Source organism: Stegodyphus dumicola, chromosome 6, assembly GCF_044657685.1.
Source record: "Stegodyphus dumicola isolate Sdum_Otavi_A_Nest chromosome 6, ASM4465768v1".
In the NCBI taxonomy this organism is placed as follows: Eukaryota; Metazoa; Arthropoda; class Arachnida; order Araneae; family Eresidae; genus Stegodyphus; species Stegodyphus dumicola.
In genome coordinates, this window is record NC_140773.1 from 98,555,274 (window position 1) to 98,574,245 (window position 18,972).

Consider the following 18,972-nt stretch of genomic DNA (forward strand, 5'->3'; position numbering starts at 1 on the left):
CGGGTCCTAATTCTTGAATTACTTGCCAAATATGTGGTTTGATCTGTTGAATAATACTTTTTTAATTTTTAGTCCAAAGGGGCTTTGTCCCTGAAGGACTATTGTTTTCGTTTTGCGATTTTGCGTCGGACTCATAAACGTCGGTTCACTTTTCAAACTGTTGCCACAAAATGTTAGAGTCCTGCATTATATTTGAAGAAATTAAATAATGAAAAATCTGCATAAATGATTGTCTATTTCACGCATTGTTATAAAACAATGGTACATAGAGCCATCGAATTTTGAATGACGAAATCCTACTGCGAATATGGGCATCTGAAATCCCAAATTTGGAATTTGTTTTATTATAGATTTTATATTTTGTAAAACTTTAACGAATTTTTGATTTACAAACTCAATGCTTTAAAAGCGAGAAATGGCAACGTTATATAGAAAAAAAAAATACTTTTATCTCCAGCTCGCGAGACTGTGTATATCGGAAATTCTAAAGATATGCTTAATTTAACATTATTTTGCGATATTGCTCTTGAACTGAATTTTATGGTTTAAGTGCAAAGAACATGATATTTAATAAATAAAGGTAACACTCAAAACGTTAAAAAAAACGCCCCTTTGGACGTAATTTAAAATCTGAAACATTTCAGATTATTATTATTATTATTATTATTATTATTATTTTTAAAGTAGGCCAAGAGTGAAACATCTGAGGCTGTTAAATATGCCGATCGCAATGATCAATTAAATTTCGATAATCGGAAAATTATGTGGTCTCAGAAAACCTTCAAGAGAGAGAGCCATTGTTTGTCGCCGAAAATGATGAATGTGTAGGCAAACCGTTGAAGCACATGGCGCGTTCTGAACATAAAGGATGTTGCGTAAGCTCACTGTGTAAAAATAATGGTGTATTTCAAAGTATAATTGAACGATTTTCTTCCGCGCTTAGTGGTAAAGCTTTCTGTAAAAAAAAAATAAAAAAAAAAAAAAAAAAAAAAAAATCCAAATGTTGTCTTTACAATCCCGAGAAGGAAAAAAAATGGAAGGGCAAGTTTATTTTTTTCGACGTGTGAAGGTTATAATCTCAAGTTTTTCTGGCCCCTTTCTACTCTCGAGCCTGTAGATTGAAACTTTTTCTTTAATTTGTTAATATTACATGTTACACCAAGGATCATCAGTGCTCAGACATACTGAAAATCAATCTGGATTTGTTGCATGACCCTTTGTTTTATCTGCAATTCTATATTTAATTTATAACAATGTAAAGCATTCTTTTATCTGTCGTTCTCTATGCCTCGCGCATTTCTTCAACCTCTACCAGATCGAGTTGCCTCTCAAAAAAGGCGCTGAATTACCCTACATATGAATGTATCTTTCTACGAAATACACTTGGCTTTTCCTTCCCGTCCTTTTTCCCATTTCGTAGCACCACTTCCTGCGCCTCTTTGGAGTTAGTTTATGCGTTGTGCCGATGAGAGCGGAGTTTTTCGAAGAAACATTCGCCATCTTTGGCGCTTTAGTGCCAGTTTGGTGAATATTCCACACTTTGTGATTGTCGTTAATGCTGATTAAACAAATTTTAAGATTTATTTTGAATTATATCATTCATGCTATAGAATTAATATTCTGTGGATTTTACTTTTTTTCGTAGAGTTTTCATCAATGGTCTGTGTTTTGTTGCTAAGCTTCCTTACAGTTAAATTTATACCCAAAATTTGAATTATTTAAAATTAATTAGCATTGTGAGGTACCTTAGGGTACGGATGATTTTATATACATTTTTGCTGGAATATATAACGCTGCTTCTCCTTCCCTTAAAATGATCCTTAGAAAACCACCTCATCTTATTTGCGCAGCCTAAATATATATTAAAAAGATAATTTATTATTTATGAGTAATTTCTAACATAACCATTTCACTACCATTATGTATGTGGCTTATATGATCACATAATTGGTAAAAAAAGCAGCTCTTAGTTTAATCTGTTCATTTAATTCTACAGTCTCTTAAAACTATTTTAAATTTTCAAACCCGCAATTCCGTCTTATGTGCGGGCCATCCTCTTTTTCATGAAACCCTTTAAAAATCACAAGATAGCTTATATTCAGGTCAATACAGTACTATTGTTATTTGCATAGGCTAAACATACTTTTATTTACAAGCACGAAGAAAACTTTTCAAGTATAAAGAATTACTGCTGATTCAGCCAAAGGATTATATATGTATATATATATGTGATTCACTTTTTGTTCAGTTTGTTTAGTGTTTTGTTCCTGGATGTTCAAAATTCCTTGAATTCAGAACTGTTTCATTCCGAGTTAAGTACTTCTTCCCTTTATACGTTTTTTACGTACTCCAGGAAATATGCATGGAAGAAGCTCATTCATTGTATAGATAGATTAAACTATATATATAATGTAAAAATAGGAATAAAATAATTTCTATCAGAAGTATAGTGGCTTTGAAGCCTTCACGGCGTACCTTTAAAATTTTAGCTCGTACTTAACGTTAAGATCCACTGCTATGAGTACTTATGGGGTGGAGTATAATAGGGTTTAAATAATGCCTATTTTGAGTGCCAGAACATCCATAGCAGAAGAATGCGAGCTTCAATCGCTGGGCTGGTTTCCCCCTTTTAACGTAATATACCTTCCTTTATTTTTCCTCCTCCCCTTAGGTGTATTTTTACGGTAGTGCTTATTGATTATATTTCAACATTATTATTATTGTTTGAACCTGCGTAAGAGTGTTCTCATTGACAATATCTTAAAGATCTAACATTGTTTCTTTATTCTGACATTTATTTATACAAACTTTTTTTTAATACATGATTGAAATAAATTAGTTTGAAGAGAGAATATACTTTTGAATGACCTTATTTTTTATTCTATATTAAGTGTAAAAATTGTTTTGTTTAACGTGACTGAGCGCTGATAAACTTCTTTATGAAATTCTCATTTTTTAACAAATTTAGGCCATTTTTTCTTTTATTAATGTGCAACTGGATTATTATTATTTTAAATACCTGCATTTAAGATCGATCTAGGTGTTCTTCTGTTATCAAGACAAGATTCAGAAATGTATGTTATAAATGCGTATATGTATGGATGTATGTGTTCATGTATGTATATGTGTACGTACACACATATATGCACATACATACATGTACACATGCATATATACGTATATTTCTGAATCCAGTCCCGATAACAGAAGAGTACCTCGATTTAAATTTATTCATAAAGTGGTAAGTAAAGTCAATGCTGACTTATAAATGTAGGCCTAATTAGTTATTAAGCTTGTTTTGTGAAACATTTCTTTACATAGATACAGATAAAGTGTAAATCATTGATGATTGATGTAAAATGTACCAGCTCTGAAAAGTTCCCTATGATGTAAAATGTACCAGCTCTGAAAAGTTATTAACTTCGCTTCATATAATAGATTAATTGGGGAAAGTGTATAATAAAATGTGTAACATATGCTTAATATTTTAGTTCGAATTAATATATAACACATAGAATTTGGTTCCGGATGAAATATATAACGCCCCGGGCAATCGCTCATTTTGCACTCCGCTTAATCCAACGGTGATCCAGCAATAAATCGAATTTTCAAATGTAATTGATTAAAAAAAATTGCTTAAATTTAGAGTTCTTAACATAAAAATTCTATGTGAATTTTATCACCAGAATTCATTAGATGAGTCCATATAAAGGGAATAAAAAGCAATTAACTCCGTTTTAAAATGTTTGTCTATTAGTCATTGTATGGTTGTAGCTAAGATTTAATTTCGGGGAAGGGGAGGCTGTGACTTTTATTAGTCATTGTAATTATATTATTAACTTTGGAATACAGTGAGAAAAAAAAAAAAAAAAAACTGTGGTTTATTACTTTTTTATTTATTTGCTTAGTAATTTCACTCCCGTATTTTATTTTAGCAATAAAATGTAAGAGTTTCTAATTTATAAATAATAGCATTTCCTTTAAATCGATTTTAACAAAATATATTAACTATTCCAGATCATAATGCAGATCTCATATGTAAAATTTCTTCGCTTCCGGTAATTGCTTACAAATTATTGCATAATAATTCCGCAATCATGTATGTTCTCTCTGTATATAAGTGTTTTACCTTTAGATCACGTGCAAAGGTGTAATATAATAAAACGTTCATAATATTTACTATTGCAGCTGTAAATATCATTGTTTACATCAGCAGATCCGATCGTTATGGATGGATTATTTGATTGCAGCAAAGCGCATAGGACTGTTTGCTCAAGAGTATGGATGCCTTCGTAAAGGATTTTCTAAAGGAACTGGCTCACAATACACATTATACATTATGAAAGCAGTGAAACCGTTCAAGCAACCAGTCTTAGTCGAGTGGAGCAATCATCATGGATTAAATGTAATTGATCTATGAAATGAATTTAATTATAATTTAAAGCTTTTGATTATTAAGTGGTATCAACTGATTTTGTAATTCGAAATATATATATATTTTAAATCCAAGTAAAGAAATCATACCACATAAAAAATAGGAAATCTGGAAATTATAATTCTTTATATTTCCTTAAAATTTTCTCAAGTTTAATTAAGAAATACCTTGAATAATATTATATTTTTATATAATATTATTCAAGGTTTATTAGAAAGGTCGAACGAAACTAAAGCAATTAAATGTTGCTCAAATTTCAAGTTACGGATGTGCTGTATTATTTAAACAGCAGTACGAATATTTGAGTTAGAAGAAATGCTGACTATTTATTATATTATTATTGAAATGATTTAGAAGTATTTTGTTGTGTTTATATGTTCGCGAAAGAACTGCGAGAGGAGGGGAAGAAAGAAAGAAAAACGGGTTAGTTCAATGCATTTGAAAAAACTGAAGACTGGTTTCGGATATGCAAATCCAAAACGAAAAACGTGTTATTTTGAGACATTATACTTAATTCCTTAATTAGATAGTTATTAATTTGGCTTTTAGCCGTTACATATATTTTAATTTTATAAGCTTACAAATAAGTATGAACATATGTTAAACATTCTTCATAAGGAAAATAATATGTAAGAAAATTTGTGCTAAAGATATGACTTATATATAAACTATAAATTAAAGTATAATCGTTTTTCACATTATTCCAAATAAAATTGATTTTTTTTTTGCTGTTTTCCCGAAATACCCCTTCTTTGGAACTAAACTATTTCTATTATACTTCTCTGTTCATAGTCAAATTCGATTACTTTTATCAAATGCGCTAGAGCTACCAGATTAAAATAAGGTTTATATAAATAAAAAAAGAAATTTTATTAACTTTTTTGATACAAATGGAGGAAACATTTTCTGTAGTTATGTTAGTGTAGGTTTTATTTTGGGAAGCATGGTGTCTAAATTGTATAGTTTTCAAATGAAATATTTAAACTATAGGTAGCATGTTTGTTACAAATGTTAAGTTATAACTTTTTTAATTAGAGAATTTAATTAAAGAATAAAATAAAACAGATTTTTCAGAAAGGGTCACTTAGTGTTAATTAACTGAGTTTATATAAAAGTAAATAGAAAAGGAACCGGATTCTTTTCCTCTCTAATCTGCTTTAAATCAAAATCATGTAAAAATATGTGTAGAAACAGAATCGGAATCACGCTGAAATCTTTAGTAATGATAGAATTTAATGAATGGCATGTTGCTGTATGAATGAAATCATAATTATCAATCAGATATCAATTAGGTTATTTTATCATGTAGATGGTGTGATTGCGAGTTAAAAATCCCTATGTTATCCCGATGGTATCTTCCCTAATATTTTTTTGAATCTCATCGAGTCCATTGGCGATCGATCCCTTGGCGACAGAATTCCACCCACTTCCAAAGAGCGGCGCCACTTCGCAACCCACCCCATTCCTCCAGAGTTGTCGCCAGTCATCCATCCATCCCTCTCAGCCTGCATCTGAGAACACGCACCGTTAGTTCTCCAGTCGGACGCATCTCTAAAAAAAAACTTAAGACCGCGAGACGTTTTGCCAACAATAACTAGTCTTCTGTTGTTTTATTTTATAGTTAAGAAAGGAATTAAATATATTGCCAGTGGTGTCAGTTGGATAGTTGGTTTTGTATCCTGTTCCAATGATGATGTCATTGCGGAATTTCGATGGGGGTTTCGAGAAAGGCGGAGTTCGAGCGCTAAATGTTTGGCACCGTTTTTCCACGCTCAACAAATGTTGTTTCAAAGTGAATTCTTGCTCTTGTTTAATTTAGTGCCGCACGTCTGGTCGTAATCTCGATTTTGAGTTTCGGATTACAGCGTCAAGAGATAAACTTTAGTCTTCCATCATCATCCTGGCTCGGCTGCATGTTTCTGTGAGGTCTTGTGGTTATACATTTATTTTTATAACTTTCTTCCTCGAAGCCTTTTATCGTGATTTACTGAACTGAATACTAGCTGTCACATTACATCTGTGGTCAGAGTTTGTCATCTTAACTGCTTGAAATTGATTAAGTAGTTTCTTTGGAGAGCAATTTTTTCATCGGAAATTTTACTGACTAGTTTTTATATGCGTGAAACTTTTTTGTGTCTTTTTTTACTTTAATGCTGCTATAGATTTTTTATCGATTTTTATAAATTTTGAAGAATCTTATAATCAGCATTTATTGAAAATTTTTATAAGAATCTTTTGAACTTTTCTGTACTGAAAACAGGTATTTGTACTCACATTTTATCCTAACAACGATCTTCGTATTTTTTTCTCCCTTTGAGAAGGAATATTGATGTTTTGTATGGTTTTTGAAAGATCTTTATAAAATAATTTTACTGCAAGTCGAATGTAATTGTGAATGTTTCTGCAATAACTTTTGCGTATATGAACTTAGTATATAAAGATAAACATGGAGGATACCAGCAGTTGGTCAAGAAATAGTTCCCGTCAGCGAAATACCAGGGATTGGATTTTAGAAAATGATCTTGACATAATTCCTCGTGCTCCACATTCTAGCCAGTTTATTAGAATCGAGGTGAGTAATTTCTGATTTTTGAATGTATAAAATTTATGTGTGGTTTAGAAGTTAGGGGGGTTATTAAAGACCAAAATTAAATGCATATATTACGTGAATGTGGAGAAAGTAAGGAATAACTCAAGGTTAAACTTTCGTAAAAGTACAAAGAACTCCTGTTATCCAAATTTCAGAAACCCGAGTAACTTCTTATTATATTTTTTTCCGTAGGCCATATGAAAAAAAAGTGTGCTGTTTATATGTTTGAGTGTTTTCTTATATGCGTATTATAATTAAAATCATTAAGTTGGTGCGAAATTCAAAAATTTAATGATATATACTTTGCCTATATTCTAGTGCTGAAATCAACAGTGAAGACGCTTTTTATGTTTTCAGATGGAAAGTCTTAGTTATTAAAAGGGCAGAAATTGACAACGTCGTCAGTTGTTCAATAAAAAGGAATTAAGAGCGTTTACTTAACCGTTTACCAGCCACTGTTCCAGTGAGAGGCGTTTACAAGAGAAGAAAAATTGTTTTTCAGATTTTGCTTAGTAACTAATTTTAATTACTGTTTGAGAAAAAATTAGTTTTGATGAACGTTTTGATGTATTATTTATTGTAAATTTTCGATTTGGGGCACATGTGTTTTCTTTTCTTCTCTGTCTCTCTCGACTTTTTTTTATTTTTAATATGGAAACTGCAATAATGAAAATTACTTCAATCAAAATTCAAAATGCTTACATGGTAGTTAATTAATGAAATTGGAGAAATCAGTTTTATGAAAGAGCAGGACGAATCGATTTATCTGTCATTGGAAGAGCTTGTGTGAGTCCGGTGTTTCCAAATAGTGAAATGCCAGAAAACTTCATAGAATTATTTCCTTATAATTGTTATATTTTATGTAGAACCGCAGGTTAATTAAAAAAATTAACATTAAAAAATAATTAAAGAAATAAAACGGAATTTGTTAAAAGATTACTGGGAGGTGATCTTTAAATTCATGTCAGTTTGGTCTTTTTGTGGGTTTTTTATGTATTCAGTAGTGGTATTTGTATAACTAGGAAAAGATGGCTTTATCATTTATTTAATTCAAGATTATTTGTAGTCAAAATTGAAAAAATGTACATTTCAGTGTATTAAAATTACTTAATGGATTAAAAACACCAAGTTTAATGAAAATTGGTTATATGCAAGTAATAAGTGAATTAAAGAGCTTATTGTATAGTATTTATAGTTAGCTTTTAGTTTTTAAGTAATCTTTGAAAATAATTCTTGTCTTTTCGAAAACGTCTATTAAATTGCAAAATGTAAGTAGCACTAAACTAATTTTTCTCGAAACTCACTGTAATTTTGAACAGCAGATTTTCAACCGCAACATTTTATTTCGCAACCCAAAAAGTTGTTGTTAGCATTATGTTGCAGGCTGCATAGCCATACGAAAGTGCGCGTATGAGTAACTAGCAGCCCTATTCCACGAATGCAAATCGCAAGACTTCGATTTGGCTGTCCTTCTAGAACTATCGGTTGAAGACAGTTAACTAGCTGGGTGAACAGAAATCTAAGAAATGTAGCCGCCGAACCGAAGTTTTGTCAACATTTGTTTAGCCACTCGGCCGTTTTTCATAGAAATCCTCTTACCAAAGTAATATTGTGATAGCCAATCAGGGCAACAGGATTTATTAATATTACTTATGACCGCTGTTAACGAATTTCTCTTCGTTTTCAGCGTTCGTTAATAGCGGCTAAATTGTCTGCCTCAAGTCTAAGAAAATATTATTATTACTATTAATTACAAACTTCCTGATGCCCTTATTTTCACGCATGTGTCTGATAATGTCTAGTGCCGCCTACCGGGTATAGTGGTTAGTGATGCTAACTGTCGTCAGGAGAAGGCGTGGATATTGTCTGTGTTGCAAGGGGACACTCAAAATACACGGAGAGCCAAAAGTGATCTCGAGAGGCTGTAGTAGGGGAAGAAGGGTAGGAGACCTTCGGACCGCCCCCCCGGCCTTTCTCCATCAAAATTGGGACAGAAACTTAATAATTAGCAACGCCCGGTGATAAATGCACAGGTACCGGTTTTGCTCAACCTATATCTGTTACGATACAGGGCCTAGATATATAGTACATATTTATGATTTCGTCTAGCCGAAAACTGACTACGTAGATTTATTGCGTAACATAAATATTTCTAGTGTTATTGACTTGCATAATATTTTAAAGGATGGGTATATCAGTGAGAAATATATTCTCATATTTTTGTTCATGGTAAAAAAAATTGTGTTTTTAAAAAAATAATTTGAAATGTTGCTTAATCTCTTAATTAACTCCTCTTTTTTATTCCAAAACGTATTTCAGACTTTCGCTAAATTTATTTTATGCGGAACACAGTGCCAGCATTTATTTTCAACAGATCATTGTATATGCTGATAAGTTGGGCGTCACTGTCATTTCCGAAATTGACTCTGAACAGTGATTTAAATCTTAAAGAGTGCAGTACATGCAAAAAAACTCGTGTAGGTAATGTTTCTAAAAACATTTTTATTGAACCTTTTCACTGCTGTTTTAAAATTGGAAGAAATTCTTTTTTCATTTTAAACGCTATCAAATTAATGTATTATTTATAGGCACGGAATTATGTTAAATCGCGGGTCATTCATTTTTAATTTTATCGTGATTTAAACCTTGCTATAATGCTAGAGTAATTTTAGAAGACCCGAAAGAGTTACTACAAGGGGGGGGGAAGGTAGGATCTCTCTCTCTCTCTCTCTCTCTCTTTTTTTTTTTTTTTTTTTTTTTTTTAGTCCAAAGAAACAATTTCCCTAGAAGGACTATTAATTTCGTTTTGGCATTTTGTGTTGGTTCACTATAAACGTCAGTTCACTTTTCAAATTGTTGGCAACAAATATTAGAGCCCTGTATTAAAGAAATGAAATAATGAAGAATCTGCATAGGTGTATGCATGTTTCTCGCATTGTGTTAAAACAACGGTAACTAGAGTTACCAAATTTTGAACAACGTACGTTTCCACCCGAGTATGGGCATCTGGAAGTTTCAAGTTTTATATTTTTAACTATCAATTTTAATCCGGATAATCGCATGGGTGTGATATAATGCGTACAAATACATACTGTTTTTTGTGCTTTATCTATTGTTGCTTAGTTAAATTAATTTTTTAGAGAGAAGGTATTTTTATTAGATATTAACATTTCATCTTGTTAATTGGATTTTATCCATCAGCGCTTGCTGACGGAAAGCTTGTTAATCGGTTTATTTTCTAGCAGACCTTAATGATCGGAAGCTTACTAACCTTTTTAGTCTGAAGGGCAATTTTCCCAGAATTACTACTAATTTCGTTTTGGCATTTTGCGTCGATTCACTAATAAACGGCGAATATCTATTTAAATTGTTGCCACCAAATATTAGAGCCCTGTATTATATTTAAAGAAAAGCCCTGTATTATATTTAAAGAAATTAAATAATGAAGAATCTGCATAAATGTACGTTATGTTTCTCGTATCGTGATAAAACAACAGTACCTAGAGTCATCAAATTTTGAATAACGTAATCCTTCGCCGAATATAAGCATCTGGAAGCTCTAATTTAAAATTTGCTTTATTATCGATTTCATATTTTGTAACACTTTAACGAATTTTTGATTAACAAATTCAACGATTTTAAAGCGAGCAATGGCAACACTGTAGGGGAGGGGAACCTTTATCTCCAGCCGCAAGACTATGTATCGGAAATTCTAAAGATATGCTCATTTTTAAATTAATTTGTAATTATTGCTGTTGAACTGAATTTTATGGTTTAAGTGCGAAGAACATGATATTTTATTAATAAAGGTAACACAAAACGTTAAAAAAATGCACCTTTGAACGTTTGAACGTAATGTAAAATCTGAAAGCTTTCAGACTTTTTTTTTAAAATTTCATGTGTAAGAAAAACCGTTTTTTAGACGATGGGGATTTTGGCTAAATTTTCATAGCTTTTGAGCAGTGTACTGTTATAAAAAAATTCTTTCACACTACAACTGAATTCACCATGTCAGAAAGAATGTCAGTGCCGGTTCCCCCCCTCTTTTTTCCCCCGTTTTTTACAACAATGTTTCATATAAATTTCATTTATAAATTAAGATAGGGTATATGAAGAAAGAGTATCACAGCGCGAACGGAAAAAGTGACAGATATTTTTCATATTTGTATATAGTTTTAAAACACTGACTATGGCATTCTGTTACTGATCTCGGTGATTTTCAATGATTGTTTATTTCGAGTTATATGCAGCATAGTATTAATTATACTTAATAATAGTTACCAGACATGATCCGAACTAGATTTCAACTAGAAAGAAGTCCGGGATTTTTAAGGAAGTGATTATAAATGTTGAAGAAAATAGTAATTGGTAAAAAGAGGATAAAGGAACATGCAATTTTTAAGAATGGTTTTATTATGCTGCAAATATGTTAGGGAAAATTCGGTTGCTTTTGAGATCTCGGTGGGTAATTTTATGTATACACCATCGTATGCATCGTGTACATCTTAATAAACGCAATCATCGTTTCAGTTGCTGAGTACTTTTGTTGACCCCGCTCTTTGCTCTTTCACTTGATTTTATTTCTTCATGTCAACTTTTCGTTTGTTGCAGAAATTTAAGGTCTTTCTTAACGCTGAGAGTGATTTTTCATAAAATGTCCTGGATTTACCTTGTGTCTTTGTGATGTTCATTCGTGTCAGGAAATACGTCCGGATAGCTGTGATTGGAAACATCTCCGGCTAGCAATCGAAAAGTCCGGTAATCGAATCCCAGTGAGAGCATCGCATATTTTTTAATGCTTCTTGCTGCGATAAATACCTAATCGCTCTTCAAGCTTTCTAAAATATTGTCATCCTACTTGTTAAGTATTTATACTTTTTTGGGAGTGATTCGTTGCACGAGAATTGTCTAAAAAGGTTTCTACCATGCTTTTATATTACGGAATATTTTTATAATATCTGTTGCTTGTTTTAAAATTGTGTCTTTAATGACACCGCCGCTTATATTTTTAGAAGTTTTTAGAGATAAAAATTTAAAGGGTGGGGAGTGTCGTAGAGCCAGCTCTTGACCTTTCGCCAATCCATTGCTAAGTAGCAACGAGCACTAAGTAAAGTATCATTTCCGGTTGATCGTTTGTAAGTAAAATCTTAATTTGTTGTTCCAATAAATGAAAAGATCTGTAATACGAAATCTTGGATTATATTTTATTATATATAATTGGCCATGGGTAAAATTTTTCACTTCTAAATTTATATCAGTATAATGAAATGTGTGCCTTTTTCCCCCTTGCATTAAAAATTGTATTTTATTGTGCGGTTGAATAGCATATAATTTAACAGGGTTTTTGATTAAAGGAAATAGTATGTTTAAAATATATTTAAAACGAAAGCCTTAAAACGACTACCATAATTTAATTTTCTTCTGTGTTTTTTCTTTAATATCAGCAAAGCTAAATTCATTCTGATCTGCACATACATTCCTGCGATGAGATAGTAAGCAATGCTTGTTAGTTTTTCGATTCACAGCTGAGTAGTGACTACCGTGAATTTCAGGATTAGTGAGAAGTAAAGCAGTAGGTGTTTTCTAATTTGCTGTTTGGTTTTGTGCCTCATTCTCATCACCAGTGTTAAAAGAATAACCAATGCGCTTCCTGATAACATGTGTTTATAAGAGTTTTAAAGTTCTGCAAATAAAACGTTGCTACAAAAATTATTCTTATCTGCGACTTGATATAAATAAATATCTTCTCTAAATATAGTAGAAATAGCCCTAATATGTGCCTCATTAGATTAAAGTCTCAGTACAAGTGATTCTATGCTCGCCCCCCCCCAAAAAAAAAAGTCTGTTTAGAAATCCAATTAAAGTACCACTTCCCGTTTATGTTATTTTAGGTATTCAAATCTGATATGAATCATGTTAGATAGCATCATATGACATGACTGTGATAAGACTATTAGATAGAATCATGTTAGATCATAAAAGATAGTGCAAATCTAATGTGTTATTCTGTGTTTGTATGCATATACGAGTTTTAAATACCTGATTCGAGAAGTTTTGAATTATATCATAATATATATTTTCGCGAACCTTCTTTCAGAGTTTCAACTAAAATATCACTTCTTGTTAACTCAGAAGTCAAACAACAAAAATCAGCGTTATATTTTCAAATTTTCGCGGGCTAGTTTCGATGGTTTTACCGAACCATCATCCTCAGCTGCAAAAGCGCAAATGATTGCCATTGCGCATCCATGCAACTGATGCTCTTAGTGTTGAACATATTCATATATACAGTGTTAATTGTTCAGTGGCCATTTTACTTATTTGTTTTGCTTTGATATGCACAATTCAAAATTCAATAATAATATGATATTCAAATACATATATTAACTTGTATCATTTATTATACAATACGGCGCAAGTCCCGGCAGGGATGCCACATCATAAAATTAATTGTTTAATTTTGTGCAAAGTTAGGACTTTTATCTAAATTTAATAGAAATATCATAAATTGGACCTATCTTTTCGGACCGGTGTGCGTGTTCTCCTCGTCGTTGAAGTGGAAGCAAAGTAAGTTATCCAGAAATGAAGAAGCCACAGACTTTGGTAGACACTGACTATTTATTAAAACATTACCTTAATAACAGGCTACAAAAATTGCTATTTACAGGATTTCATTTTTATAGATTACATATATTTTCCATCCGCCGTTTCTGACGAGAGTGTCCTTCACCTCTCTTGGTGTCTCATAGAATCCGAACCAGAATCGAATCTATTTCACGTCTGGTGTTTACGTTAGCGTGCTGATTTTTACGTTCATGAAAGTCATTGAGATTATTCTTGACAAAGTGAATGCTAGAGGACCCATCTTCCAGCATGACAATGCATGCTGTCTATCAGCAAGATGGACAGTTGAGTTTTTTAAGCAAAAACGCATCAAAGTGTTAGAACATCCATTCTATATACCCGATCTAACTACGTGTGAAATTAGCTAGTTTTAAATCTAAGAAAAAACTTACGTGGACGTCGTTTTCATTCCAAAAATGAGACTGATGATGCTTAAGGGCATTCCAAGAAATGAATGGCTTAAGGCATTGAATCTTTGGAAAATTCGCCAACAGAAGTGCCTTAATGTTGGAGGAGACTATTTTGAACACTAATAAATTATCCTAAGTATAACTTTAAAAACCTATGTGTATCTCAAAAGTTTCGGAGTGACCCTCGTATATAGATTGACAGAAGATGTAAAGGGAAAATCTCTTATCCCATTCATCCTTCTTAAGAGTGTGTTCAGAGTTTCAGCTCTGAATACTTGGTTGCAATATTCTGATTTCTTTTTTAATTCTTTTTAATCTGCTATTTCAGAAAGTAAAGGCAAATGCATTATGCTTGCGATAATTTAAATTGAGAATGACATCATGAGTTCCACTTTGTGTAATTTAATTCCCATTAGCACAACACACCGGTATTGTATTCGAATATCTGCTTATGTTACCACTTAAAAGAGAGCACTGTCTTCTGAAATCGTGGGTGTCATAATCAGTGTAAAAATAGATTTCGGAAATTGTTTTTTCGTTTTTCTTAAATGCTGAGAGTCTTAATCTATTTGTGATGATAATCGCTTGGTTATTTTTGGTAGTATATCTTTCTTCTCCTTCGTATTTCTTTCTCCCATCATACTAAGCTTTCGCCAGGTTATTTGGTTGGCTACAGTTTTGTATGCTTTAATGTAGTCTACTCTTTCATTTTGCTAGTAAAGCAGCAAGGTGGGAAAATTGTAAGGAAATTGGAAAATCAAATAATCCTTCTCCCCCCATCAGACTTCTAGCAACTTTAATTTCTTGCATTTTTGTGTTGAAATCCTATATGCTTTTATACGATTTTTGCTTTCCCTTTTAATTAGTTGGTTGGTTGCTTGGTTATTCAGATTTTGTAATTTTTGTTTTACAGACATATGAACTTTTAACAAAATTTAAGTATACACTAGCGGGCTACGGCCAAAACAAAATTTAAAAGTTCTATATACACCTGAAAAGAAAATGCATAAAAACATTCCAGTATGAATAAAACCAGTTCATTCTTTCCTAGCAACAACTGTTGCCAAACCAGGAAACAAAAACTTTTGTCACTTCAAATTAATACGTATGACATCATGATTTAAATTTAATATAATGCAACAACTTTCTTTTTTTCTTTATCAATAAAAGAATTAACATGTCAATAACATATGCACTTGAAGCAAAAGAGTTGCCAGCAATAGCTATTTATTTAAATTGCTGACATAAGCGAAAAATTTTCGACGTCACATGCAATCGCGTGCTTTCTTCAACCTTAGAATATGAACGTATATAATAATAATATGTTTAATATTTGGCAATGTTAATTTGATTTCATATTTTGTAAAACTTACGAATTTTTGATTAACATCCTTTACGATTTGAAAGCGAGCAGTGAAAGCTTTTCGAAATAAAACATTTTTATCTCCAGCGCTCAACTGTTGCCACTTGGAAAAATAAGTGCGAAAATTAGCGTTTTCAGAGTTTTTAAATTAATATCTCGGCTTATTAAAATCGTACGAAAAAAAGTATGGTCGAAATGGTTTGCCACGAATTTTTGAAATCCGGGAGTACTTCTCCCTTGAACCCCTATCTTTCATTTGTTAGAAAGCTATGTTGACCATTACATTTCAAAGACCTTTGAGAAGAAAATTGTATAATTAAAATTCCTTAAAAAATGGCATGTTAGAGATATTTTAAGGGTATTCATTTCATGTGAAGCAAAGAATAAATGCATAAACAAGTTAGATCTAAAAAACTACGGCAGTGTTTTCTTTTATAATTATCAGAAAAATTTTCTTCAAAAAATATTGTCAATAAATAATCGGTTGTTACAGTCTAACTATTAAGTATAGATGCTAGGTTTATATACTATTATTAATAGAAAGATTTTATTATTCTCATCTTCTGGGTTTTTCCTGCAGTATCTTGAATTTTATGCCCTGCTTTTTCCAAAATATCTGGTATTTTTATTTGTTTGAGTTTTCTTTATGATATGTTGTAAAATTTTGTCTTGAAATTCAAACTTCTGAGCTTTAATCTGTGGTATATTCCTTTGAAATTAATTTAACTCAGACGTATTTTCAAATCTGATTTATCAACCTTTCAAGGAATATGCAACGGTCAACAGCACATCGAAATTGTTTTTTCGAAGATTATATTTTGGACAAATGCACAGTTTATTTTCAAGTATTCCTTATTCTCCGTAATGCTTTGTTTCTTCACAACGCTTTCAAATCTTTAATTTTAGCATATCTATTTTTTTAAATGTATAAATTGGCTTTTCATGCCATTTAGAGGAGAATCATGTTGTAGGATATTTGCCTCTATAGGTTCTCGTAAAAGACGATATCCGTATTATTTTTTGATTGCTCCCCACTTGTAGTTATTTTGTGTTAAATCCATTTGAGTGATCAATCTTGCATTATCTATTATTACAAATGCTTTTTTTTTTTTTTTTTTTTTTCTTAACTGTTTTGAACGTGAGCAGGATTTGAACAGGAACGCCTCAGTTGTGCTTGAGCGTCGTGAAGGGTATATGATGTAACCCATATTCACAGGATACAGTTATTGAAGCAGAGCTGTTTATGAGATCTAAAACATGAATTTTTCTCACGTATTTGGAATTTATCCATTAAGTTTAGTTTCCAGGAATCCATTTTAAATTTTTTTTTAAATATTTTCAGCATCAATTATACAAAATTTCTTGACACAGAACATATCATTAGAAGTGCTCTGCTTGAGGTTAGTGTTTATTGTAGTGTTTTGAGGCAAAAGATATATATTACGGTTGAAACGTTTTTGAGGCTTTCTCTCGAGAGAAGTTATGTTCAGTTAAGCTACGCACTTTTTGAACGAGAAGTAAATGAAAGGTTTAAAAATAAATTAAGAAGAATTTGTGCTGCAGTTTAGCATGTTCATTATTTTTGACTTAGTAAGTAATCTGCATTTTCTGCTGAATTATACAGGGTGATTCAGAATTCATCATCAATATTTGATGACGAGAAAGGGAATAGGAAAAGAAGGAGATTTCACATAGGAATGCATGGGCGCATATTCCATGTAGTAGGACAAAATGACTCTAGTTCAATGATGGAAAGAACACATAAAAAGTAAGTAGTAATGAAAAAAAAAAACATTTATTATCTTACCTGTAACATTTCTTTGCATCGGTTTTACAGACTTACAAGAGGTGCTCGAACTGCTGATCATGTGCTAGAATGCATGATTCACAATGGCGTTGCATGGACAACCGTACCTTCTGGTATATGCCTGGCATTTACATGCGTATCTGCATGTTCATTCCACGTATACCGGTTCATGTTATTTCTGCAAAGTCATCTAGTCGAATGACGACTGGTTTCACACGTTATGCGTTATGCTTTACTTTCGGTACAGGCATCAACTACTAAGAGTTTTAACCTGATCGTTCAAAGTTGCCGTATCAAGAACGGCCGTTCGCGGTTGTGAGAAAAATAAGGACATGTAAATTTACATGTCACCACCCGAAGGCGAACACACAAATATGCTGAGCATACGATCAATGTGAGATGTTAAACGTTGGAAGATCTTTGCCTTAGCAGGCCGTCGTGGTAGGTGCGAGGTAGTCATTCGAAGTCCAATCGGGGTCCAAGTTCCTCGATTAGCAGCTTAATCATGTGATTGTGCAATCTTCATTAACGTCATCGCAGCTTGGAAACCTGCTGATAACGTTTCTGCTGTGGTCTTTGCCGATCCTATCTTTTGTATTTGCAAAATAATAGTTTTAAGGAAACTATTAACTTACCGACCATTAAGCCAGTCCAAAGCTTCTCTTGCTTCTGCTGAGGGGGGAGGGCTTCAGTTTCTTCTGCAGTCTCTCGCTGTAAAGAGGCTTGGTGGGTTTTTCACGATTTTTATTGTCTTCAGCCTGAATAAGTTTTGGGAAGTCTTTTTTAGGCGGTGGAATCGTTTTCCGCGGGATCCTTCTTTCAAATTTCTTCTTATACTCCGCGCAACCACGATAGCTGCCAACGTATTTTTCTTGATAAAAAATGCACGTTGGTTCTGCGTCCGCTTTCATGTTACACTTATTGCTTCTACGGTTTTTTCCACATTTGCAGCACCTCTCTGCTTTGGTGCATGATTGCTGCGTGTGTCCTCACTCTTGGCACCTGAATAGCACGGAATAGGTCGCTTTTTCGGTGCAAACTTTTCTATTCTGATGTTCACACTGGACATACAGTTCAGGTTGTGTATGGCATATCCTGATTTATCATATGTTCAGGTTGTGTATGGCATACCCTTCTTCTCAAGCTCCGGCAAGAAAGGTGGGCAATTTTTCTGAGTTATTTTTCTTACTTCTTTGGAACTGCTTTACTTTCAAGATCGAGGACTTCCTAGGCTGCACATGTCAAACAGCTGTGCTTATGTATGGAAGTTGTGTACACACAACTCCCTCTACACCACCATGCGTTCGTCTGCGCCCATACTCTCCTATGTGAAATATCCTTTTTTTCCAATTCCCTACCTCCACACCAAATATGGATAATGAATTCTGAATCACCCTGTAGTAAGAAGCTGCATGACGCTGCTGATGCAACGAGTTTCTATCAGTTAAAGATTTGAAATATATTTTAATATATCTAATAAATTTTTCACAGTAGTTTTAATGGAAAAAAATTCTGAAAGGTTTCAGATTTTAAATTACGTCCAAAGGGGCGTTTTGTTAACATTTTATGTGTTACCTTTATTTATTAAATATCATAATCATATAATTTTTATATATATGATATAAAAAATATCACATATATAAAAATTCTTCGCATTTAAATTAAAAAATTCAGTTCAAGAGCAATATCGCAAAATAATTTTAAAATAAACATATATTTAGAATTTCCGATACAGAGTCTCGC

The 18,972-nt window shown here is 32.4% G+C and overlaps 1 protein-coding gene across 4 annotated transcripts in view; it reads left to right on the forward strand.

Moving 5' to 3' along the window:
- Positions 1-18,972, forward strand: part of LOC118184206 (colorectal mutant cancer protein) — a 310,438-nt gene that overhangs the window by 51,466 nt on the left and 240,000 nt on the right. The window contains exon 1 of one of the 4 annotated variants that reach the window (XM_035354005.2): positions 5,920-7,007. The exons of the other annotated variants lie outside the window; for them this stretch is intronic. Within the exon in view, the coding sequence (XP_035209896.1) occupies positions 6,882-7,007 (126 nt within the window). The 5' untranslated portion in view covers positions 5,920-6,881. Of the gene's footprint in view, positions 1-5,919; positions 7,008-18,972 lie in introns of those variants that run through there. 4 annotated transcript variants of the gene reach the window in all.